Source organism: Diplodia seriata (assembly GCF_021436955.1).
Source record: "Diplodia seriata strain FDS-637 chromosome Unknown scaffold_4, whole genome shotgun sequence".
Taxonomy (NCBI): domain Eukaryota; kingdom Fungi; phylum Ascomycota; class Dothideomycetes; order Botryosphaeriales; family Botryosphaeriaceae; genus Diplodia; species Diplodia seriata.
In genome coordinates, this window is record NW_027117311.1 from 131,189 (window position 1) to 155,301 (window position 24,113).

General features: G+C 57.0%; 5 protein-coding genes across 5 annotated transcripts; 3 read left to right on the top strand and 2 right to left on the bottom strand.

Moving 5' to 3' along the window:
• Window positions 1-1,393: 1,393 nt before the first annotated feature.
• Window positions 1,394-4,401, top strand: SLS55_003904 (uncharacterized protein; the record flags this gene model as incomplete). Its single annotated transcript, XM_066775368.1, has 3 exons — window positions 1,394-1,647; window positions 1,698-2,024; window positions 2,082-4,401. 3 exons carry the CDS (start codon window positions 1,394-1,396, stop codon window positions 4,399-4,401), a joined length of 2,901 nt encoding a protein of 966 aa, XP_066633249.1.
• A 5,623-nt stretch (window positions 4,402-10,024) lies between these two features.
• Window positions 10,025-11,185, bottom strand: SLS55_003905 (uncharacterized protein; the record flags this gene model as incomplete). Its single annotated transcript, XM_066775369.1, has 1 exon — window positions 10,025-11,185. The coding sequence occupies one exon, from the start codon at window positions 11,183-11,185 to the stop codon at window positions 10,025-10,027; it is 1,161 nt and encodes a 386-aa protein (XP_066633250.1).
• Window positions 11,186-13,059: 1,874 nt separating this feature from the next.
• On the top strand, window positions 13,060-14,658 carry SLS55_003906 (uncharacterized protein; the record flags this gene model as incomplete). Its single annotated transcript, XM_066775370.1, has 3 exons — window positions 13,060-13,963; window positions 14,019-14,523; window positions 14,607-14,658. The coding sequence occupies 3 exons, from the start codon at window positions 13,060-13,062 to the stop codon at window positions 14,656-14,658; spliced, it is 1,461 nt and encodes a 486-aa protein (XP_066633251.1).
• A 998-nt stretch (window positions 14,659-15,656) lies between these two features.
• On the bottom strand, window positions 15,657-16,877 carry SLS55_003907 (uncharacterized protein; the record flags this gene model as incomplete). Its single annotated transcript, XM_066775371.1, has 2 exons — window positions 15,657-16,518; window positions 16,567-16,877. The coding sequence occupies 2 exons, from the start codon at window positions 16,875-16,877 to the stop codon at window positions 15,657-15,659; spliced, it is 1,173 nt and encodes a 390-aa protein (XP_066633252.1).
• Window positions 16,878-23,145: 6,268 nt separating this feature from the next.
• On the top strand, window positions 23,146-24,101 carry SLS55_003908 (uncharacterized protein; the record flags this gene model as incomplete). The annotated part of the gene is made up of 2 exons (XM_066775372.1): window positions 23,146-23,196; window positions 23,253-24,101. 2 exons carry the CDS (start codon window positions 23,146-23,148, stop codon window positions 24,099-24,101), a joined length of 900 nt encoding a protein of 299 aa, XP_066633253.1.
• Window positions 24,102-24,113: the final 12 nt, after the last annotated feature.

A 24,113-nucleotide genomic window follows, 5' to 3' on the forward strand; every position in this document is an offset into this window, starting at 1 on the left:
CTGAAATAATGGCTTCCGGGCGTGGGGAGCAGTAAAGTCAGCCTCACGAGGCGTTTTTTCGTTGTTCCCTCGCCCATCTCCCCCCAAGGATTTGAATGAGGCATTATCATTCGTTGCGGCAAAGTCGGAGAGTAGGTAGTTAGGGCCAACAGCAGGACGCCCGCCCCAGTCGGGCCTCCTCTCGGGAAGCAGGAAGAGGGTGGCGCGGAGCTGGCTGGTTGGCTGGCGATTAAAAAGAGGATACCTTACATACCTACATACCTTCCTCGTCCGCATCCGCATCCATCCCACCACCCCCCGTCCGATCGTGGTCTTTTCTCGGCTTAAACGAAACGACACTCCCTCCACCATCAACTTCTTCCTTCTTGATCCATCATCGCCGCCCGGCACAATGCACATTGCGACGCTCCCCCTGCTTTTTTCCCTGCTCGCCTTCATGGTGCGGCCGAGCCGGCAGGCTCCCCACTATCCTCGAGCAGTCCGCCGCACCGGCTGCAGATGCAGCGCGACGTCGTCGTCGTCGGCTGGTGAGGGAAGCCAGCACCACGTCTTTTGGCTGCAGCCGCCGCCAATGGAAAACCCGGGCGACACGTGCGGGCGGCTGGCGAACGACCTCGGGCACTGGATTGACTGGATCGACGGGCGCGCCGACATGTGGGTTGCGTGGCAGATGTACGACGACGTCGTGAAGAACCGGCGGCATGTTGGAGAAGACGGAGACGACGACGCGCCTCAACGGGCTGGGGGAGAAGGAGGAGGTTCGTCCCGGGTGCAGGTGAAGTGCAGCATCGAGGGCATGAGCGACGGGGCGCACGAGGGTGAGGGTGAGGGTGAGGACGAGGGCGAGGGTGCTGTCACGGTGTGGCAGATGGTTGCGGTCAAGGTGGGGCTGGGGCTGGTGCTGGTGGTGGTGGTGTTCGAGTCCGTGACGAGGATATGGTGGTGAGTGCGGACTGACTATGACGCGCCGTGTGCTTTGGTAATTGCGTTGCTGATCAGACTGGGCAGGAGGCTGGGCAGGGGCCTTGGCGGCGCGATTCGCATATGACGCCGTTGGGACGATTGCCGGGTTGCAGGCGAGCAGGCGAGCAGGGCGAGCAGGCGAGCAGGGCGAGCAGGCGGGCAGCGAGGCGGGCGGTAGAGGCGAAGTTTGTTCCTGAAGCGGCGAATGAAAGCTAGCGGCCGATGCGGGTTTCAGTGCAGCGGGCGAAAAAACGGGTTGTGGGTGGTGGCTCAGCAACGGCCCGGCCAAATCCTCCATCCACACCTGGCAGTCCTGCTCTGCTGCTGCTGCACGGGGCACCGTCCCGCTGCCGAACCCCTGGCAGCAGTAGGATAGTACTTATATACTCTGCTGCCATGTAAAGCACGCGAACCCCAGACGAACCGCAAGATGGAGCCCTCGTCCATCTGGCCGCTCAGCGTGCTGCTGCGCACCCGGGACCAGTTCGCCCTCTTCTTCGTCTCGTCCTTCGCCGCCAAGCTGCTGCACTTCTACAGCCACCGCACCTCGCTGCCTATCCTGCTGCTGCTGCTGTACACGCCGACCTTTTTTCTGCCGGACCTGCTCCTCGTGCTCGTCGGCCGCCTGCTCGTCTTCCGCCCGAACAGAGGCCGCACATGGAGGATTCTCGGCGGCCTGCTCGCGTACGTGCCTCCCTCCAGCAACCGTGGATTGCAGACTGACCCAAGCACAGCCTCCTCACGGCGTCGACGTCGACGTCGCAGATCTGCTTCTACCTCACGACCGGTGGGGAGGTGCAATGGATGGCGGCCGGCAACCTGGCGGCCGACCCGGCGGGGCTGACGATGCTGCTGTCGGAGCTGCCCAAGTTCGCGACGGTGATCCTGGCCTTCTCGTGCGTCGCGTGGCTCGTGGCGGCGCGCTTCTACGCGGCGACCAGCTGGGTGCTGGTCGAGGTGCGCCTCTCCTTCCGCCAGATGCATCGTTACCTTAGAGGGCAGTCGCAGCTCAGCGGATACGAGCAGCTGGACGGCCCGTGCGTCGACGACGTGGAGCCGAGGTGCGCCTACCTAACCTCCCCGTGTCTCAGCTTGGGTGCTGACCTGCCGATCCACAGTAAGGCCGACCGCGCCCAAATCCCCTCGCTGCGCAGGGCCGCCTTGGTCTCCGTTGCCGTCATCGCCGCAACCCTCACCGTGCTGATCCTGCAGTGCGTGCGTCCGCGCAGTGCGCCCTACGCGCACATGTCCGGCTCCCTGCCCATCACGCTCTTCGAATCGCTGTTCTTCAGCCCCATCAACGCCGACTTCTGCCTGCCCCATCCCACCCAGCGCGTCGAGTTTCCCTTTGCGCAGTACCAAAAAGTTGTTGGCCACGCCCCACCCCCGGACTGGAAACCGCTCACCGAAGAGTGCCGCCGCCGCCACCACCGCCCGCCTCCGCCTCCGCCGCCTGGTCATGGTCACGGCCCACCCCCACCTGGTTACCCTCCGCCGCCTCCACCTCCGGGCTGGTTTGAAGACGAAGACGGATTTGGGCCGTGGGACCCGCTGGAAGATGGCGTGCCTCCTCCCCCGCCGCCCCCGCCGCCGCCGCCTCCGCACCGTGGACATCACGGGAGCTATGAGCCGTCTTGCGACCCCATGAAGCTGTCCAATTTGGACGAGAGCCTGCTGCATCCCCTCACCGACGCGTTGAAGCAGAACAAGCCGTCCATCAGGAATGTGCTGCTCGTCACACTGGAGAGCACCCGCAAGGACATGTTCCCCTTCAAAAAGGCCACCCACGCTTACGACACTATCCTTGCCTCGTATGGGGCTCCTGAGGTCGCTGACGAGTTGGACAAGAAGCTGCGGAACCTCACCGCCACGGCGTCCTTTTTGACTGGCGAATCTACCAGGTTCGAGAATGACGAGGCTTTCAACGAGACCGCCCATCTGGGCGCCTGGACCTCGCAGTTCGGCCCGGACAGGGGTGGCATTAATGTTCAGGGAGCCATTACCGGCAGCGCTTACACGCTGAAGAGTTTGATCACTAGCATTTGCGGCATGGAACCGTTGCCCGTCGACTTCACTGAGGAGGTGCGAGGCCGGATGTATCAGCCCTGCCTGCCTCAGATTCTGGACATGCTCAACAAGGCGGAGCAAGGCGGGCGTGGCAAGAAGAACGGAAACGATTTCCAGTCGTCGCCGTGGGACTGGGCGTTCATGCAGTCGGTGACGGACCAGTTCGACTCGCAGTACACGCTGAATGAGCAGATTGGCTTCCGCACCATTGTGACGGACGACACACTCGACGACCCGGCATCGGCCCATTACCCGCCCAAGCAGCCACGCAACAACTACTTCGGATTCCCAGAGGAGGAGTCACTGCCTTACCTTCGTGACGCCTTTGCCAACGCGAAGCGCGATGGCCGCCGCCTCTTCGCCTCGTACATGACCAGCACGACGCACCATCCGTTTGGGGTGCCGGCGGCGTGGCCGGGCAAGGAGACGTACCTGGCCAAGCGTCGATTCGCGCCCGAGAATTACAACCATTTCGACATGTATCTCAACACGATCAAGTACCAGGATGGGTATCTGGACTCCTTGCTAAGCATGCTGCACGAGGAGGGCGCGCTGAACGAGACGCTTGTTGTGATGGTGGGCGACCACGGACTGGCCTTTGACGTGACGGACGGATCTCGATCCAACTTTGAGAACGGCCACATATCCAACTTCCCCATCCCGCTGCTCTTCCTGCACCCGGAGCTCCCCCGCGTCCAGCTCGACGCCGCCGACGCCGCGACGCCGACGTCCATCATCCCCACCATCCTCGACCTACTGCTGCAAACCGACAGCCTCAGCGACGCGGGCAGCGAAGTCGCCCGCGGGCTGCTGCCGCGCTACCAGGGCCACTCGATGATCCGCGAGCAGCAGTGGAGCGTGCCGACAGCGAACCGCTCGTCGCCGCCGCCGTCGTCGTCCTTCTTCCACGACCACCACGACCACAACCCTTGGGATGATATCAGTAGCAGCTTCGTCGAAGACGCCACGTTCCCGACCACCAACGCCTCGGCCAACACGCACCCCTTCCACTTCTCCACCATCAACCCCGGCGGCTCCCTCCTCGCCGTCTCGCAGGCGCACTCGTCGTTCCGCCTCGTCCTCCCGCTGTGCTCCACCCTCCCGCTCCGCTTCACCGACCTCGCGTCGGAGCCGAACGAAGCAAAGGAGCTGGTGGCGTGGAACGTTGAGGTGTTGGTGAAGGAGGTAAGGAAGAGGCACGGCGACGCCGCCGCGGCCTGGGCGGATCTGGCGAGGCGCCTGGGCGAGTGGTGGTTCTGGGAGCAGAGGAGGAGGTGGGGCTATCATCTGCCGGCGAGGAGCACGGATCGCGGGGTTGTGGAAGGCAGCATGGCGGGGAGGATAAGGAAGAAGCATTGGTGGGAGACGTGATGATTGCTTGTATGCGATATGGCATGGCATGGCGTGGTGTTTCGGTGTTTTTTTGCTGTTGTTAATGTTTTTTTTGTCCGAAGCATTTTCTACGGGCGTTTTTTTTTTTTTTTGCGCGGCTCTGTCGCTTCTTCCTACGGGAGACGAAAGCGCGCTTTGTTGTATGTTGAGCCTGAACTGCATGGGCATGTATGCATGGTTTGGCGTAAATATGGGCTAGATCGGGGCGGTCTGTTACCGTCCACACCTCACGTCTTTAGACTTTAGAGCCTGATCGATACATACAAGAGAAACGGATCATCTGCGAGTTCGACTGATCTCGATGAAATGCGTTGTTTTTGGTAAGAGGCCAGAAAGTGCTGATTGGTTTGCGGTGTCGCCATATTGTGGCGCATACACGGCCAGCCAATCAGACGGATCGCCGACGTCGTTATTGAATGTGAGACACAAACGGGAACTCTAATTTCATGCATAACGGCGCTGCTGGAAGTGGGGTAGGTCGGTACACAGACAGGGGAGCGGTGCGGTGCTTCCTCGGCCTTTTTGTGTACGGACGTATGTATGTATGTGCCACAGAGTGCCCGTTTGTCGCAATTCCTTTTTTTTTCTCGCTCGCTCAACAACCTGTTTTTCCTGCTGCTTGATTATGATGGTGCGTTTCGAGATTTTTCTTATTTTGTTTGCTTCCGGCCACCGCACCGCCTCGCCCGGCGCGGCGGCCTCACTTTTCGTTTCTCCTCGACTCCTCCGGACGTACTCCGTGATTATTACGACCCCCCCCCCCCCCCCCCCCCTGTGCCCCCACCCCACATTTGTCTACCCAGACCCTTGGAAGTTGGCACTCATGGGAATTTAAGGCCTCCCGCCCGCCCGCCTGCCCGCCTCGATGATGACGTGTGAAACCGTAACTAACGCGTTGGGATGCGTGTGCGGCGGCGACGGCGGCTGCGGTGTGGTGGTGTGGTGTGGTGGCGCGCGGGCCGGGGACATTTTGCTATACTTGGATAGCGCGCGCGCGCGCAAGGCAGACATGCACGGGTGGTGTCAGTAGTACATACGCATATTCTTCGTATTCTTTTTTTCACGCGACCATGTGCCCAGAAGGGAGGGGCGGGGGGTGGCATAGATAGAGGATTTTGGGGAAGGGACCACAGGACGGGGATGGGGATGGGATGGAGATATATGGGGCTGTTTGACGTCACTTGTAGGGCTTTTTTTGCACCGCCCTCTCTTCTCGGGGCCACAAGTGACACCGACACAGTGCCAACGGCGATCGCTGGTTGATGCTGTTGTTGTTGGTGTCATGAGGGACGGCTGTGGTGTGATTGGATGGTCGGTTTGTTCCGGAGGGGTCGACGTTTGGTGGTGCGCACGGATGGATGGATGCAGGTGGCACGGCACGGTGGGGCGTCGAGGCTCGCTCGCTCGGGGTGTGTTGCGAAGAAGAGAAGAAGGAGGCAAGGCTGGATTGTTGTAGGTAGGTGGACGCGGGATAGGGTTGAGTGGTCTAGCAGTAGTCCGGGGACTAGGTACGTAGCCGGCGCTATGTACTCCGCACCGCTCGCTGCTCGACCGACCACGTACATACTCAACGGGCTGGAACTTCCCCCCAGAACACCTACCCAAAAAAGCACATCCATCCCCAACCTTCCCGTGCTGCTCGAGCGTCGACACAACAACAACGACAACAGCACCGCCATCCCATCACCCCCCAGCATCTCCCCTCTCCCTCTCCCTCTCCACCAACCTCGCCAACCCCCCCTCCACCACCGCCTCCAACGCCTCCTCCTCCTCCGCCCCCTCCTCCCTCCCATTCAGCACGACGAGCCGAAACGGCCTCCTCCCTTCTCCCTCTCCGTCCGAGTCCCCCCTTTTCTCCCTCCCTTTCCTCATCTCCCACTGCCGCTGTTCCTCCTTCCTCTCCCGCAGGATGTCGCGCACGAGGGAGTCCCTGTTGGCCGCCGTCGCTGCTCCGGTCGACGGAAGGGTGGGGTGATGGTAAAGGTGCTTGTACGCGTACGGCGCGGTTTTGGCGGCGTGGGTGGCGAGGAGGGCGGTGGAGGGGCCGACGAGGGAGAGGAGCGCGAAGGGGGTTGCGGAGTCTGTTGTTGGTTTTTTGGTTGTTGTGAGCGAGATGGAGGGGTTGGGGGTTGGTGATGAAGTGCTGCTTACAGGTCAGGTCCGCGTCGTCGAAGTCCCGGGCCAGCGCGGCGACGTGGGTGAGTTGCACGGCGGTCGCGATGACGTGGCTGGAGGGAGAGATGGGGTTTGCCCGGTTCTCGTCAGCCTTGGGTCTTGAGGGGGAAGTGGAACGAGCTCCCGGGACTACGGTGGGCGGGTGGTATGAAGGTAGGGAGTGTCGAGAGGCCGCGTGTGCGGAGGAAGAAGAAGCAAGCGGGACAGACGCAATACGCACCCAAACGCAAACACATTAAACACCGCCGCAACCCCCCTCCGCACCCAACCCGTACCCCCCTGCTGCTCTTCTCCCTTGCTCCTCCCCATCGCCGACGCCACCGCGAAGCTCGTCAGCACCGCATCCGCCGCCATGCTCACCCCGAGAAACGCATACCACGCGCCCGTCAGGTCCCGCGTATAGCAGGATGCCCGCGCGACGGCGCGGTCGCGCGACCAGTAGGCCGGGATGGGCTGGCATTGGAAGAGCAGGAGGAAGAAGAATAGGATGCTGGCGCCGCTGGAGATTATCTGGGATGCACGTGAGAAGGGTGGGTGGGGGATGGGCGGGGGGTATCAACTGACTATGTTTATCGAGACGAGCCGCCGTTGCGAGGGGAAGGCGGTGCGGGAGATGGAGGCGAGGCCGACGGTGGTGCGGTTGAGGGCGGCGGAGAGGACGTGCAGGAGGGTGGTGAGGTACCAGAACTGTGGGGGTTGGTTAGCTGGGGGAGGAAGGCGGCGACGGTAGGTCGTTGGTGTTCTTTCTGCTGGGGATAAAGTGGTCGGGACGTACTCGCAGCGCTTCGGTGTAGTGGAACTCCTTGTCCAGGTCTGCTGCGTGCGTACCGAACCCGTGCATGCATGCGGCTATCTGGCATGCGATGTAGGCAAGCCAGAGTATCTGAGGTTGCGTCAGCGATGCATGATCATGCAGGTACGCGTGGGTTACTCGCATCTGCCAGTGCCACGATCAGATCGCTGGCTGACACCCGTTTCTCAATCTTTAGCTTCGCATAGCCGTGGACGAGCATCATCGGGAGGACTAGAGCGAGATCAAGACAGATGACAGTAAGCACGAGCCATCTTCTGTCCTCCATGGTGAAGCGGAAGAGGAGCCGGCATTGTTTGCATTCCAGAACGCTGGGACGAGCTAAGCTTTGTACTGCCGATGGATGACCCTTGTTTGAGAATCAACAGGGGGGTATCAGCACTCTGCGCGGATTGGTAAGTTGATGACACCTAGGAAGAGAACAGCAAGCCTCACTCGTACGCCTTCCGGTACCGTGTGTGTGGTTCCCCGCGCTCCCCGTGTTGCATCCTCTGTGGTGGGAAAAAGCAAAAGCTCAGGTACGCGTTGCGGCTCCGCACGCGTGCGAGATGTCACTTTCGCGGGAAACACTTCCACAAACGCCATTTCTAGGCAGGTTTAGACCGTCGCAATCTCATTGATGTCTTGATACGTTTGATTAGTGGCACGGGTTTTGACAGCCCACCCACAACCAGTATCTTGTAATTATATTACTTGGCTATCTCACTGAAACTGATTTAGTGCATTGATTGTAACCTTAGGCCTTGTATAACAATATCAGCCAAGCCATACAAGATGCAGCGGGCTCGAAAATTTCAATAGTCATGCAAACCACCTTGTTGAGGGTGACATGAAGCTATGGTGGATTGACATACTAGTAGACTAAGGGCTTGGCGTACCCGTTGAAGGACTTATTAATAGCGAAAGGATGACCCTTGATGAAATGTGGCCCAACATGGAGCAACTGCCTGGTGAAACACAACGACGTTGGTGATCGCACGTCGATAAGATGGTGGAGCCGAAAAACTCCAAAGCTTATGAAAAAAGGGTGTTCTGACGTTTGACAATTGAATAGTGCAGATATCTGACTGCCTCATTTTCCACCTCCTTTAACTTTTAATCCATTCTAGATGCTTTCCATGTCTCGCCTCAAGCAACATCAAAGCTCCAACCCCGTAAGATTGAGCTCTGGCGCCGCCCTGATATTTGCGTAATCGAACGGATCCTTCGTAATCTTCATGCACATCTTCTCGCCCGCGAAGCGCGCATCGATCCACCCCAGCCAATCCGGCGCCGCCGCCTCCAACACACCAGAGTGATCCTGCTTGGGATAAAGCAGCAACTCGATACCACCTTCATACCGACACCCGTCGTGGAAAGCTTCGATGGTCAGCTCTGCCGGCACAGCCGTATCGCCTTCGCCCTGCACAACAAGCAACGGCCCGTGAGACCTCGCCGGCGCCGTCATCGCCTACCGCTGCTTCAGGATGCCCAAGTCCATTCTCCATTCTCCATTGTTCCGCCCTCTTCCTCAATAAACCAAATTCGAACAGCAAAATCAATTGGAGGTCGATCTGAACACAAGTTACTTTTTGGAAGGGCGGTAAATACGATAGAAGTTTTAAGTCGGTAGACCGACTTGAGAGATCTGATAAAGAGCTCAAGAGAAAACCTTGCTATTTGAAGATTTAAGTACGAGTGCGGAGGAGAATGGAAGGTTCGCAAAGGAATGGCCAACTTCCGATTTCCGATCCCGGATACCTGTTCGAGCGCTGCCGAACCATCGACTTCCACTGGATCCTTAAAAGTGACTCACAATGTAGATGCGGGCTTCCACTCGGGCGGTTTGTTTCAACGGTTACATCGCCTAACAGATCATTTCTGCCTTCGAGGGAATCCCTGGCCATGTCCGTGCTGTAGCATCCACGGGTCATACCTTCAATCTACCAATCGTGGAACTAGATGAAGCTCTTCTATGGTACGCCGACCGCGAGGTGGAAGAGTTTCTAGCGGGTTCAGCTTCCTCAGAAGGAAAGATAGGTTGAAGCAGATGGGGACTGTCGGAGTCAAGGAAGCAAGCGCGTTGAACGCAACCTACTTCCAGAACAATATACCTATAAAGAGATGTCTTCTCTATTATCAGAAATTGGGAGCTATTTCAGAGCAATATTCTTGAACGTCCGTTTTGCTTCAGCCCACTTGGTCATCATTACCCATCCAATGCCAATTCGGTAGGAGTATCCTTCCGCGTCGGTCCAGATGAGCATGACGTTAACGATGGAGCATGGATAGGATCTCCTGCGGTCGTAATCAAAGACAGACCATTCCTGTATCTTCTTTTTCCGTCGGCTCTCCATTTCCGCCGACCAATCGGGCTCATGTTGAGTTCGCTCGTCGATGTAAAGCCCCTCAGGTAGCTCTTCTGTCGCCACAGAGAGTGCTACGAATTCACTATCTGTACCGCCATCAAGGACCCCAGAGCCGATTTGGCTCTCAAGTGTGGGATCGTGCAAATGGGCAAGGAATCCAATCCGGTCGCCACGGTGATCGAGAATTATAACGTCCCCTCTTCCCCCCGACAGAAATGAGCTTCTCACTGCAGTATATTAGTTAACGCTTTTAGCAAGGCATGAAATACTACCCACCTTCCTCGTAGTACTCGCGACCGCTTCTCGTGATCTTCAGAACGGCTGTCTGTACACGGCCACATAGTATGCCTATTTTGCGAACTTCGAGAGAATTGAAATTTTTGAGGTTCACGCTTCCAAGCGCTTCATCCAGAAAGTCGCGGGGTGAAGGCCAGCGTAAGGTCATAATGGTGTTGAGTTCATCGAAAGAGACAGATCGGTGGTCCAGCTCTTCAGGGCACGGCTTCTCCAGGATACCGTGAGCCCATGCAATGGCTAAGTAAGTGGCGACCTTGATGAGATCTACTCTCCACCCTTCCGACCATTGATCCTCGGGATAACTCATATCAACTAGATCCTTCTCTGACTCGCTGTATTGCGACCACTTCACCAAAGTCCCGATGAAACTCAATCGCATGGCAACTATCTGACCGCGCATTGAGCCCCAAGACCAGGTCGGTACACCCGGGCGCATTGGAGATGTCGAGTCCGAACTCGCCCAGAGAAGGGCACGATCGAATTTCGCCAGAGGGAGTCCGAAGGTCGTACCACCGTAGTCGTCAAACAAGGGATGCAAGATTCCCATGAAGGCGTTGAAAATGTCACGGTCATCGCTCAGCGATCTGCCGGTGTATGGAGGCAGGTGCTGTTCGTAGGAATCCCAGGGCCGTTCATCGTCAGGGACATTGACTGAGGCATGCAAGCCCCCCAACCAAATAGACACGGGCAGATTATAATCCCCTGTCTTGAGGTACTTTTCGTGCCCCCAGTCGGCGTAGGCGTCTTCGCGGATGATGGCCTCTCCGCATTCGAACCATACTTCTCGCTCCGTGATGTACAGCTTCCTGCTGGGGAGAATTCCCTCCTGGTAAGTCCAGCCTCGCGTTGCCCATACGCTTGATCCAAGGAGATTCCACGGCTTCATCGGTGTGGACTCTGTGAGGTAAAGCCCAAGAGCACTGGACTGGATTCTGCCCTGGCGGTCCACCGATACTCCGGGGATTGCTTGGTCCATGCTGCTGCCAGAGGCAACCACCAGCACGGCCTCAGCCGCGGTGTAGATGCTGGCCATTAGCCCGATCTGGGCTCGCTTATCGTCGGGGTCGTCTTGCACAATGCAAAGACAATCAGCCCAGAGGTATCGCTCAGACAGCCGTTCGCACACCGTCATGGCGTCAGAAATAGTACGTGGTAGAGCAGATGGCCGGAGAGATCCAGGCTTTTCTAGACTCTTTATGTTCGAGCGAGATGCAATCAACTTCGATGGATCCAGACCGGAACCCCAGACGTAGCTCAGAGCCACGTATCGGCAGGGCAGCGTTGGTAGGACCAGCTTGCGTTCTTGAACGTCGATCACACGGAAATCGGTCGGTAGGCTCCTTGCCTCTTTAGGGCTGCATCCCTCGTGGGTCTGACAGCACTCATGGAGCCAGTCTGCAGCACGCCTCCAATCGATTCTTTGCGGAGGGGGATCGCAACGGTCCTCTTGCAGCGGCGAAGTACGATCCCCAGTCAGTGGCCGTAGACATTGGATGTTGACGTCCATCCAAGCCTCTTTACAGAAAGCCGCGCCCAGCAAACTCGTGACTGTCAGATACCGCAGGTAGCCGGTACTACGAATCACAAACGACTGGCCCGAGAACTCCGGCGTGAAGCGCGCGGCCAATGCGGCCCAAAACCGACATAGAGGACAAAAGCTTCTTTGCACGGCCGGTTCAATAACTTCCCTTATTCGTCCAAGCGAGACAAATTTCCCATGAGACAGTCTTGGATACGATCGGTACCCATCCGACACATCCTCGGCAGGGCAGGAGAATAAGTGTCGCAGTCTTAGATGTCGACAGGATGCACACGCTTGCTGGTCGTCGGGTATGTGCAGAGCAGCCTCATCGCACGGGCAAGCGGAGTGGAAAAGATACTGGCAGTCTTCCCATGAAAGTTGATGGATCCCTGGGATATCCCTCGCCTTAGCACAATGTGTGCAATTCCGAGCCTCCGAGCACCGGTCGTCGACGTTGTCGCTCTCGTGGGTAGGCGGGTCGCTTGGGAAGGCCCAGTCATTCTCCGGTTGAAGAAGGTCTCGGGCTACGGGCTGGCTCCATTCGTCCGCTCCCGAGTCCATGGCGATGGAGCCTCTGAGTGTGGTTGAAAGGGAACGAGCCCGGAATCAAGTCAGTAAAAGTGCAACTGATGGTCTGTCGCAGGACGAGGGAATAAGCGGGGTAGACGTAAGCCTATGACGCAAGAGCAAATGTTGGTGTTACCAACATTTTGATAGTAAGTGATTTGGTAGCAACAGGTCTCATGCGCTGCAATCTATCGATACTGAACGAATAAGCCGACCAGTTAGTAGAATTCTTTGACAGTAGGTTACGAAGCGATATACAATCAATGAAATGCGGAATTTCAGATGAAGTGGTTAGTTTCAGATGGTCATGCGAGTGATTTCATTGGTGGCAGCCTTGTGAAGGAAGTAGAGGATTGAGGAGCCCATGAGTGGGCGGCATATTCGAATCCTGCTGTTCACATGTATGCGAGTAGTGGCGGATTCTTGGCTTCTAAATATGAGCAGGTTGGCGCATGCACTGCTTACTACGACAAGCCATCATGAAGGCGTGTAACCAATGAAACTTGTCTTTGGCATTACGGATACGAGAGGCCGCCGCGTACGACCGCCACATGCACAAACCTGGTGTTTTTCGACCAAACACATTGCCAAGCTCGGCAGACTGCAGTCATCTCCAATCTTGACCCCTGCTAAAAACCTTTTTGCCTATATTTAAGGAAGGGGGGATTGGAAGTTCGGTTGCTTATCATGTGAGACGGCAAGGCTGAGGCTCAAGTGTTGGTATTTACTACCCTTAGCTCCTTCAGCCATGCTGTTTTTCTCTCAAGCCGAAGCCTCAGAACATCAAACCCACAGAATCATCTCATGCTTTCAGATAGTTTATTCATCTGACAAGAACACCATCGCTGACTCATTAGGTTTTTTACTGCAAATCAAAGGAAGCTGCGTCAACATTGTCGGAACACGCAATCAACACAATGGAAACGCGACCGGCCGGGGCCGAGGCTGAGTACAAGTCCGGAAATGCAAACAGGCTGTTATTGAGTGACGGGTCCCCAACTCTACAGCGACAGACCAAGGGTCGTTTCTGGACCATCGCAAACTCCCTGGCGTTGATATATGTCCTCGCATCCATTGCCTTTCCCATTGTCCTCTTCGCGCCCGTCTCGGGAAATATCAAAGGCATCTATGACAAGTGCGACGCTGACGGCGAGTTCGATTACGACGCCTACGATATCGATCCGGATTATACCTACCACAGCAAAGAGATCGGCTACTACTACAAAAGCTTTGTCAACCTCTTTTCTCGACCCAGCATTGTCACTGTGACCCTCGCATTCGGCACCTACAACTTCGAGCAAGCAAAATGGATCGACTTGGCCTGGGACATTGGAGTGGGCCGCATTGGTCAGATGTGCCTGGTATCCATCTCTTACGTCGTCATCACTCGGTCCATGCTGCGCGCCATGGAAACTACCGCCGTTCCTCATCGCTTGTTCTCTGACATATCCTTTCTGGGGCCCTCCTCCTCGATTACTCTCTGGCGCGTTGCTACCGTCACTCCGAAGTCCCAGCTCTGGAAGGCTTGGAAAGGACGTCTCTTTGTCATCACGCTTATCATGGCTTACCTGATCGCATTTCCAACCATGGTAAGCGCGATGACTGGCTACATCACCACATATTCTACCCGAATCGAGATTGAGGAGGCCTCCATCGACTACTACAGCGATGAGCTTCCAGAAGTGGTGTTAGTGATTGGGAATTGTAGTGTTTTCAACATGAGCAACGGCTGCCACATCACCGGAAATCTGTCCGAGGGGTATGAAGTCGTCGAAAGTGGGGAACGATTCGACGCTATGGTTTACATTTCGCTCTCTCAAGGTAGAATTAGATTCTAGACCTCTCTTGGTACACTCCATTCTAACATCGAGTACAGCATTTGATTGCGAGAGCGATCCCGAGGCTTACTCTACCTGCGGGACCCTGGACATCGGCGACAAAAACGTCATAATCGAGCCAATAGACTCAATGGGCATAACCACGCCAACCATGCTGAGTCTGTTTTCCTACAACAAAAAAGTGTACGGCAAACAATACATTAAAGAGAACGGACAGTGCCAGCCAGGAAAGGAATACCACTGGGGGTTTTCCTACCAGCTGCTGTTCATCTTCGCCATTCTGAACCTCCTTTGGGCCATTTCCCTGTGGTCTCTGTGGCTTTCGACGAGGGGCGAATACCATGTCCAGACCAGGTACGGATCGTATCGAGCAGCTGTCGACTTGGTTGCTGTTGCGAGAGCCACTCTCGGCGACAAAGTGGAAGACATGTCCAATGCGGAGATCGAGAAAGAACTCGAGAAGAAAAGGACTGGCATTGTCAGATCCGACGAAGGAACCGGCAAGTTGATTAACTGGGACTGGACACTTTTCTACAAGAAAAGGTACAGGCCGCCATTCAAGGCGCGGGTGGCTGCTGTTGGCGATAGCATCAGGCACTGCTTGGTGTACATGGGAACAATACCAGCGAAGGTGGTACTATGGCAGCGAGCGCTTTGGTCGGCACGTCGAGGGCGTAGTACTAGGAGGGACACATCCTTGTTTGCTCTACAAGACAGAGGGTACCGCCTCTCAAGCAGTTCCCATTTGTAAGCAATTGTGCTTTCATCTCTGCTTGGGGACAATCGCGGCCGTTGTAAAAGTTGCGAATTATTCTCACTAATGTAGGCTGCCTTATCGTTCTTAATCTCTTATTCTCAGTCGATTTCCTTTTCATCTCTTCAAGAGCCTGATACCAGGTTCGGTAATGAACGTTTCGGCCACTTCATTGTCACAATTGCTTGTGAGATGCGACAGCGAACAAACACCCAACAGCCCCAGACCACCCACCCCAACCCACTACCTCCCTACGCATTGTCGACCGGCAAATTCCACACCCCTCTTCCCCTCCACCCCGGCCTCGCCCGCCCCCAACCCGCCGCAGCCCTCGCATCCTCCACCGCACTCGCCCACTTCACCAGCGCCCCCTCGCTCCACGCCGTCCCCATAAACGCCAGCCCAAACGGCATCCCCGACACCTGACCCACCCCGGCCGGGATCGTGACCACAGGATAGCCAGCCTGCGCCGCCACCTGCGGCGCCTGCGCGACATCAGCCGGAGCGAGCAACGCATCGACTCTCCTCCCCCCTAGTCCTCCCCCCCGCCCCGCCAACGCCGCGTCAATCCCCTCCTCCCTCGTCGAGCGCTGGCAGAAATGCAGCGCTTGCCAATACGTCTCGTCGCGGATGCCGCGCGTGGCGAGGGCGGCGAGCAGGCCGTCTTGGCCGGATGCGAAGGCGGGGTGCGCGCCCGCGACGCCGCCCTCGGTGCGGGCGTTGGCGGCGTTGTAGGCGACGATGTCGGCGAGGGAGCGGGCGGGGGTGTTGGTTAGCTGGGAGAGGTAGGTGGCGAGGTTGGTGTGGAAGTCGGACTTTATGTAGGTGTAGGAGGATTCGTTGGGGTGGCCGCGGGTGGTGCCGTAGTCCCTGGTGCGTGGTGAGTGCGTGGTGAGGGGAGGGGGGAGGGAGGGATGGGGGGTTACCAGTCCCAGCCGTGCGGGCTGACGATGAGCTCGCGGTTCGGCAGCTCGGTGCCGTTGATGACGGTGGCGCCGAAGGCTTCGATTAGGGAGATGGTGGCGAGCAGCTGCGCGCGCATGTCGGCGTCGGCGTACTGCCAGAAGCTCAGCCACGGGAGGCCGAAGGTGGCACCTTTGAGCGCCGTGCGGTCCGCGAGGAAAGCGCTGTAGCCGGCCGCGGGGACGTCCGGGTTGTCGCGCTGCGCCTCAGTGTAGTTGTCGCGGGGGTCATAACCATATATTCCGTCGAGGCAGTACGTGGCGTCGCGCACCGTCCGCGCCAGGCAGCCGACGGTGTCCTGGTGCTCGGACTCGGGGACGACGCCGGCGCGCGAGGTGAGGCCGACGGTCGGCTTGATGCCGACGAGGGCGTTGCGCTGGGCCGGGTTGACGACGCTGCCGTCCGTCTCGGTGCCGAGCGCGAAGGCGGCCATGTTGGCGGCGATGCCGACGGCGCTGCCCGAGCTGCTGCCGCCCGGGTTGACGGTGAGGTTGTACGCGCTGCGGCACTGCCCCCCGCGCGCCGAGTAGCCCTCGGAGTACGAGGTCGAGCGCATGTCGGCCCATTCGCTGAGCGTGGCGTGGCCCAGCAGCAGCGCGCCGGACTCGCGTAGACGTCGGACCACGTGGGCGTCGCGGGGCACGATGGAGCCGAGCAGGGCGTAGCTGCCGGCCGTCGTCTCCATCTTGTCCTTGGTCGCGATGTTGTCTTTGACCAGGAAGGGGATGCCGTGGAGCGGCCCCCGGACGCGGCCGGCTGCACGCTCCGAGTCGAGGCGGGCGGCGATTTGCAGGGAGTCCGGGTTGAGTTGCATGATGGCGCTGTGGTTGCTTAGTATGTGGTTGGCTTGAGGAGGTGTTGAGACTCACCGGAGGTATTCGTCTGTTTGCTGGATCCGTTGCAGGTAGCAAAGGACGAGATCCACGCTCGTTAGGACGCCGTTGGCCAGGGCATCTTGGAGCTCGTCAATGGTGGCCTCCTCGAGCGTGAAGCCGTTGCATGGCTGCATGGGGAAGACGTCGGCCGTGCCATTGGCGCTAGGGTTTTCGGCGAACCAGACGGGCAGGGGATCTTGGAGGATCTGGCTGTCAGCGAGATCCAGCGTCCCGTTGCCCGCATGAGCGGCCGATGCTACCACAGCCGCCGAGACGGTGGCGGCAAGAAGCTTGCGGATACCCATATCTTGGAGCTGATGGCGTTCCCCGCTACAGGCGAAGGCGTCACACTTTGTATGGCTGGCAATGTAACGTGCTGTTGGCCTGACTGCCGAAGCGGCGGGGCAAACGTGGGATGTGGCGTCGAGCTAGCCATGCCACCCGTATCGTGCCCGGCGATATCCGCCATCCAGGTACCCCAGCCACTGCCGCTGGATCTACGCCCCCCATGGCAATTCAGCAGATCTTATGGTGATCATGCTGCAGAAAATGCTTGAGATGACCTTCAAACTCCGTCAAACATGAAGTTGAGCCAAGTGGTCAAAATATCCAAACCTCCCCACTCTTTATGGTCCGCGTCACCACCGCGAAGAGCCGGGGCAGCTTCCGGGATCCCGCTCCTGGAAGCAATATGAGGAAATGGGCACATAATAACGGCGGGAAATGGCGCCTCTGCCGCTCTTACGTTAGGCATTTTTACCATGACAACGTAGTAGCAACTAGCAAATGCTCCAGCTGTGCTCTCCTTTGGAACATTCTTTTGTTTGTGCTACCGAGGATGTCTGAGAATGACGCGATGCGTCTCTCACGTGGGCAATGGTGTCATCGCCGTCGTCTCCATCACCCGCCTTCACCTCGTCCACCGCGGTTGGATGGACGGACTCCGGTCAGTCGTGGTCGTACGGCCCGATGCTGGGGATTGAGACCGCCGAGGTTGGCGGGATGATGATCGCGCTGTCCGCGCCGGCATTGAAGATGGGTTTTTTTTTTCTTTTTTTGTAAGGGTGGGGCAGAGGGTTTCGCTGCGTAGCTCGAGTATACAGCGTGGCACTGCAAATGATGGGAGGGTTATGGGGTTGGGATGGCTGGGGCGAGCGGGGAGGGGACGGAGCTGCGGGGGTGGAGAGCGGATGGTATGGGCGGCGGGGATGAAACGTATGTAGGTGTTGCCGAAGGGTGTGGTGAGGGAGCGAGCGCGGCGTCGGTGAGGATGGAAGGGAAGGAGGGGGTAGTAGGTAGAGGGAGTGAGGAGGATGTGTTAGTTGTGGGAGCAGGGGTGGGGCGGGTGGGGAGCAGGAGGAGGAAGGGTGCGGGTGTGAAGGTGACGACGGTGGATACAAGGGCGAAGACTGTGGGAGAAGAGGTCATAAAGTAGGTAAAGTTACTGATGTGTAGTAGAGATTTTATTTGTGCCCTATTCTTTTTGCGTTGAAAAGAGGACGAAGGAGGGTACGTTCTTGAGGATCATACACGGACCTCTGCTTACAGAGCCTGCGATAACCTGTAGTAGAGCTGGGTAATACTGAAGGTATATACCAGAACGGAGACTGCGAATGCTATACCACAGACAACAGCAATCTATACGAAGTCAGTAAGAGTTCTCCGGCTCTGTACATGCACGATTGGAAACTTACGGCGATATCCGACCGCTGCTGATCATGCCGCCCCGTTCGCGTCTGGTCCCACAGGAATACTGCAAACCCACCAAGCCATAGGTATATACTCCATTCCAACAAACCGACCGCAGCAGTCCAAATGAATATTTGGGCTTGACGAGGCTTGCCCTCGTAGGAAAGGAGCGTTTTCATTATAGGTACGAGACGGTCTTGCGCTAGGGTGGAGACTCTTTGGAGGAACACTGTTTGATGAAGGCTCGTAGTGACTGCGCTGACGGCCAGGACCAAGGCAGAGTACCATAGGGATTTGACCATCGAGAACGCTGTCGCTGCCATGTGCGACTCGGAAACTTGTGGCCATGCGAAGCCGCCGACGATGATTGCTGCAATGATTGCGCCCTTGGGGTGTTATTATTTAGTTTCAGGTACGTGGTCATTGCGTCTTACAATAAGTCCCACGCTTGAAAGCTGCGACATGAGACTCCCCATCCATTCTTTCAAGACTCTTTGTTTCTCTTCCACAGATACGGCATCTATGAATGTCTGTGCGGGACCCTCGCAGGCTTCCCAGGCTGCCCAATGTAAGGGTAACAGGGTTTTAGGCAGGTTTGCGAGTTTGCCTTTGGGTTTAAGGCTTAGTAAGCGGTCTCGAAGAGATTTGCGACTCATGGTGTCTTAAGAGCTCACGGGGCGTGGTGCACGAAGTAAACTGCGGATCTGGGGGAAGTTTCGAGGAAAGCGTGAAACATCATCAGTTGAGAAACAAGACTCGAGCAGGCTTATGAGCGACCAGGCTTATGAGCAAGCAGCCGGAGCGCTCATGCGTGTAGAAGCCCTAAATAGCCCCATATCATGTATGTCAGCCTCGCATTTTGTAGCCCGTTTCAGCAATGAACGAAAATGGGCCAGACAAAGCTGGTTTGTTTCGCGGCTCATGAGCGAACTCCGTCCGAAAATCCTTAGCAGACATTTATTTGCGGTCTACGTGAGGTTCACATGCAAGTTCTCAGCACCTGCTGGTGTATGTTACACAAACAACACCTATGACGTCTGCCAAGGGGGGCGAAGCCGCGACGCTCCCCGCCCTCACCCATCGTTGACGGCGAGTCCCTGACTCATCTCCCACTCTCAGGGTCAATTCAGCTCCGTCGCTGCGCATACTTAACACAGCCGGCCTCTGGTGTTCGCCGAGGACGATCCACGCCCGTGAGCTGAGATACTGCTGTGCGTTACCTTGACGAGTCAAGTCTGTGCGACCGCAACGTTCCGCTTGAGCGCCGGAAACCTTTCTTGGATTACTGTGGTATATCTCCCATTAACAGAATGAGGGGGGGGGGGGGGGGGGGGGGGAATGCGGAAAGCTAATGCAATCAAAACGATAGGTGCCGCAATGCGCCATGGGCGGATCGCCTCCACCGACCCTTCCAAGAAAGAAGAAATCCTCCAGAAACACCGCTCAGCCCGATGCCACACCAAGAAGTCGTCGATTTCTTGTGGTAACTCAGGTCAGCAATACGTCTACTCGCACCCATGTTACGTCAGGCGCCTCCGAGAATCTTGGTACACCAAGCCGACCTGATGATTTCCTCGAACGTATGCTTGCACAACCTGGGAAGTTGGAAGTAGAACGCAAGTCGAGGTATGGTGTTCGCCCCCACGGGAACGAAGTCACCTTCACGCATCGGGCGGATAATGGGGATGAAGTAACCCTCAAGGGTGAGAAATCTCGGAAAGCATGGAAAGTTGGCATCGCAGTCAACCCTTTCCGGGCCCTGCGGAGCATGCCAGGTTTTTCCAGGCTCCCGGGTTTGAACAGAGCTTTGGCGCACTGGGGGGTATACACCTGCGAGGACGACATTGATGGCACAGTAAGTATCACCTCAGAGTATCTGAGTATGCGTTGCAATTGGGTCTAAACTGGATATATATCTTTAGAAACCCCGCTACCGTCTCTACTCGATCAATTTCGACAGACAACGCCGATACTTGTTCTTGGAAAGTGTCTGGGGCACTCCTCAAGGATGGCACGCCAGACCTACAGAGATAGAGAAGTTACCCAGGAGCGAGTGCACGATGTTCTTTGCCAAAGAAGAGTTCGCATTACACGGTATGCATACATCGTCCCATAAATTCATTCGTTTCATGGCTGATGAAAGTACCAGCTGAGATTTACTTGAGGAAATTTCTCCGGGGGAACACTCAATTTGCCAAAATCCCCCTTGCGAAGGAGATTCCAAACAGTGCGCAGGCCTACCGTCTGTTCAAGCGTAACTGCCAGCACTTTTGCAAAGGATTCCTGCATTACTTGAAAGAAATGGATTTTGAAGACCAGTCAAGAACTCAAAAGCGATTCTCGTTTGCAAAATTGGGAGAACAAGTCCTACGCGACGACAGGAGCTATCGTGGGGTACACGAGAAAAGATCCGAGCAAAAATCCGGCGGAGGATTGGTCAATGGATCTGAGGAGGATCTCGAAACAATCCGTGAGGATCTGAAAGCCTACGCGGGCCAGCAGTCTGTCATGTCACAACGTGAGCATCCCTACCCGTTCTGAAAACCGCCTTGTCATTGCTCACCACCAATGCATCCATCAGGACAATCGTCCTCCGCGGGAAGAAACCCCCACCATCCGGCAGTGCCAGCCCGCCCTCGGGCACAAGGCACTCGACCAACAGCCTCACGCCAGGATGCACGCGCAGCACCTACACCCCCTTCCCAGGCAAGCACTCGAGCAACAGCCCCACGCCGGGATGCACGCGCAGCGCCTACACCCTCTTCCCAGGCAAAAAGCACTCGAGCAACAGCCTCACGCCGGGATGCACGCGCAGCACCTACACCCCCTTCCCAGGCAAAAAACACTCGACCAACAGCCCCACGCCGGGATGCACGCACAGCGCCTCCACCTCCTTCCCGGGCAACGCCACATCATGCGCATACACATCCAAGACAAAGTACACTCGAAGTGGCAAGGCAAGAGAGGGCGAAAAAGGCAAAAGCCACCGCCGCGCTGGCGCAACGGAAAACAGAGGAGTGTGGAGCAGGGGAAAAATCCATCTTTGCGTTGGCGCAACAAGAAACAGAGAAGTTCGAAGCAGAGACAAAAGCCACCACCGCGCAATCGCAATGGGAAATAGAGGAGTATCTGCGAAAGCTTTTAGCAAAGATGGCTCTGCCCGAGGATACGAATAAGACAAGAGATAACGAGCAGCAAAGGCGGAGAAAGAGGAGATAAAGATACTTAAGAGTCACTTGAGGGAGGCAAAGGAGTGGAATAGTCGCGAGGTTGTGGTAAGTACTGCTCTTCGAGAGAAGAAGGCGCAGTAGGTGGCAGCAGTCGGATACGCTATGCAACGGAAAGAAGAATGCTATGAGCAGGTGGTATGCGGCGCTGCAGTAGAAGAAGATATCTAGTTGGAGCAGAGGTGGTCACTGGTCTGAAACGGCACCTGAGAGAGAGCGGTCCCGCCAATCAAAGCGAAGATACAACAGGAACCAACAAGCAACGGAGCGTAGGCAGCCCATTTCGGTCCTAGCGCAACCATAACCTCTCAGCCACCAACAAAGGCCGGCTGGGCAGCACGTGCGGCGCGTCAAAAGTATTTTAGGCAGCCGCGTCTCCCCGCATTCGACGCGTCGCACTCAAAATCCTCCTCTCCGCTCCCGAACAGCCTTTCCAGCACCAACATCGTCCAGCTCTCTCAATCACCAGCTCGCAAGACAGCAACAACCCGCATCCACGTACACGTACGTTCGTCTCCCGTTCTCACCCCGCAGCACTGACAGCCTCTCAGATCCAGGGTCCAGTCCAGCCCGCAAACGCACATCGTCCGGCCACCACAACCGTCCAACCCACGCCCAACAAAAAACCAAACGCACGCACGCAACAGCAACAGCCCGCACCAATGCCGCCCTCCCCCCCATTCCTCCTCCGCCTCGCCGCCACCATCTTCGGCCTCATCCCGCTCCTCTTCGGCATCAACGCCATGCTGCGCCCCGCCCACGCGCTCTCCTTCTTCGCCCCTCTCTCCCCATCCTACCCCGCCGACGCCTCCTCGCCCGAGCGCCGGCTCGTCGACGCCCTGGTGATCGTGTACGGCGCCCGCGACATCTTCATGGGTCTCGCCGTGCTCGTGCCGCTGTGGGCGGGCAACCGGAAGGTCGCGGGCGCGATGCTGGTGGCTGGCGGCGCGGTGGCGGGGGTTGATGGGGGGGTTTGTAGGGCTGCCGGGGGCGGGGAGTGGGACCATTGGGGGTATGCGCCGGTGTTGGCGGGGGTGGGGGTGGCGTTGATGGTGTGAGGATGGGCATTGATGTGGGCGCGGTTGCTGGGATGGGGGGTGACGTGGGCGTGCACGGAGGCGTGAGGTGGTGTGGGTGGATGCCAGGACGTGCGTTTGGTTCGATTGGTGCGCTGGGCTGGGTAGATGGCTTTGCGGGGGGATCGTTGCGGTGTCGATGTCGTGGCGGCGGCGGTGTATATGCCGGTTGGTTCTGTCTTGACCGTTGTTGGAAAGTGGTTTGCCTGGCCATCAGTGAGGAAAGGGAGGCGTTTGCGTGCCAGCTGTCTGGCGGCTTGTCTTTTTATACCTCAAAACGAAGCGCAATCCTGATGTCTGTGGTACGCTCAGTGAGTGAGTGCAGAATCATGGCCGAAATGTCGTCTCACACGGTTGATATTCCTGATTCTGATTCTCCGCCCTCTCCAACCGAGAAGAAGAGCGGTCTTTTGGGATCTATCAAGAAGTATACGGTCCGTCCGGTCCTCGCAAGTTTTTGGGACGTGCAAAAAACTTGCGGCAGCACTCCTGCCCCCTTTCTCTACCCCATATGGCCCGATGCCGTGGATGTTTTGCGGCACATTGAGGACAGCATACTTCGCACCAATGGCGAAATGGCCATGCAGCTCAAGAAGCAATTCTCGGACGACTGCACGATGATTGCAGTAGCGGTAAGTAGCAATATGAGCAAAGAGCAGAGACGCGTGGTTGACACAGAACTCCAAAGGCAGCAATCGTCGCCCAAGTCGCCATCACATCACTGTCTTTGCAATACCTGGATGAAGTCCGATGGATTGCCAAGGCTAGCATCATCATCAGCCTCCTTACTGCAGTACTGTCCGTCTTCTTTTCCTGCCGGGTCCAACAGAAGATGACCAATCTACTCGGCGGCAAAGAGGTGAAGGAATTCCTGAGCAAGCAGATTAAGAAAGAGGAGATCCACGAAATTGAAAAGGTTGCTAGAAAGTACGAAGAGCTGTTGGCATATGAAGAGGCAAACTTCGAAGAGGAAGAGAGGAATGCCAAAATTCCCGAGTTGAAAGAAGTACTCGACGAATTGGATGACAGAGCCCGATATTACAAAGTCTCTCTAGTGGCAGCAATGATGATCAAGGTCCCCGTTCTGCTTCTCAACGCCTCGATCAGCACTTTGCTCATTGGTTTTGGCATTTACCTAAAAGACATGTCCGTGTACGATCCTGACCGGAGGCTATCCGGAAGCCCTTCTTGGCACATGTTCGTCATCTACGTGGTCATCGTCATCTGCGGGTCGTCCATCTACATCATCCCGTGGGCCATCAAGCGCTATGAGACATTCAATGCTCGACATTGGGATGCTTACAAGAAAAGGGAGGATACGGCCAAGATATGGAGAAAAGAGGTTCTCCGCGAACGGCAAAAACGAGCGATCGACGAACCCCTCGAAAAGGCTCAGAAGCTGGCAGCGGATATCGAGAAGGACCATAACACTAGGGTGAACATAGCAGAACAAAAGGGGTTGGCCGAAGATGTCATAAGGGTTATTAAGAATAGCGGAAGAAGAGGTAGCGTTGAGGGAAACCCAGCACCGCGCTAGGAAGTCCGCTTG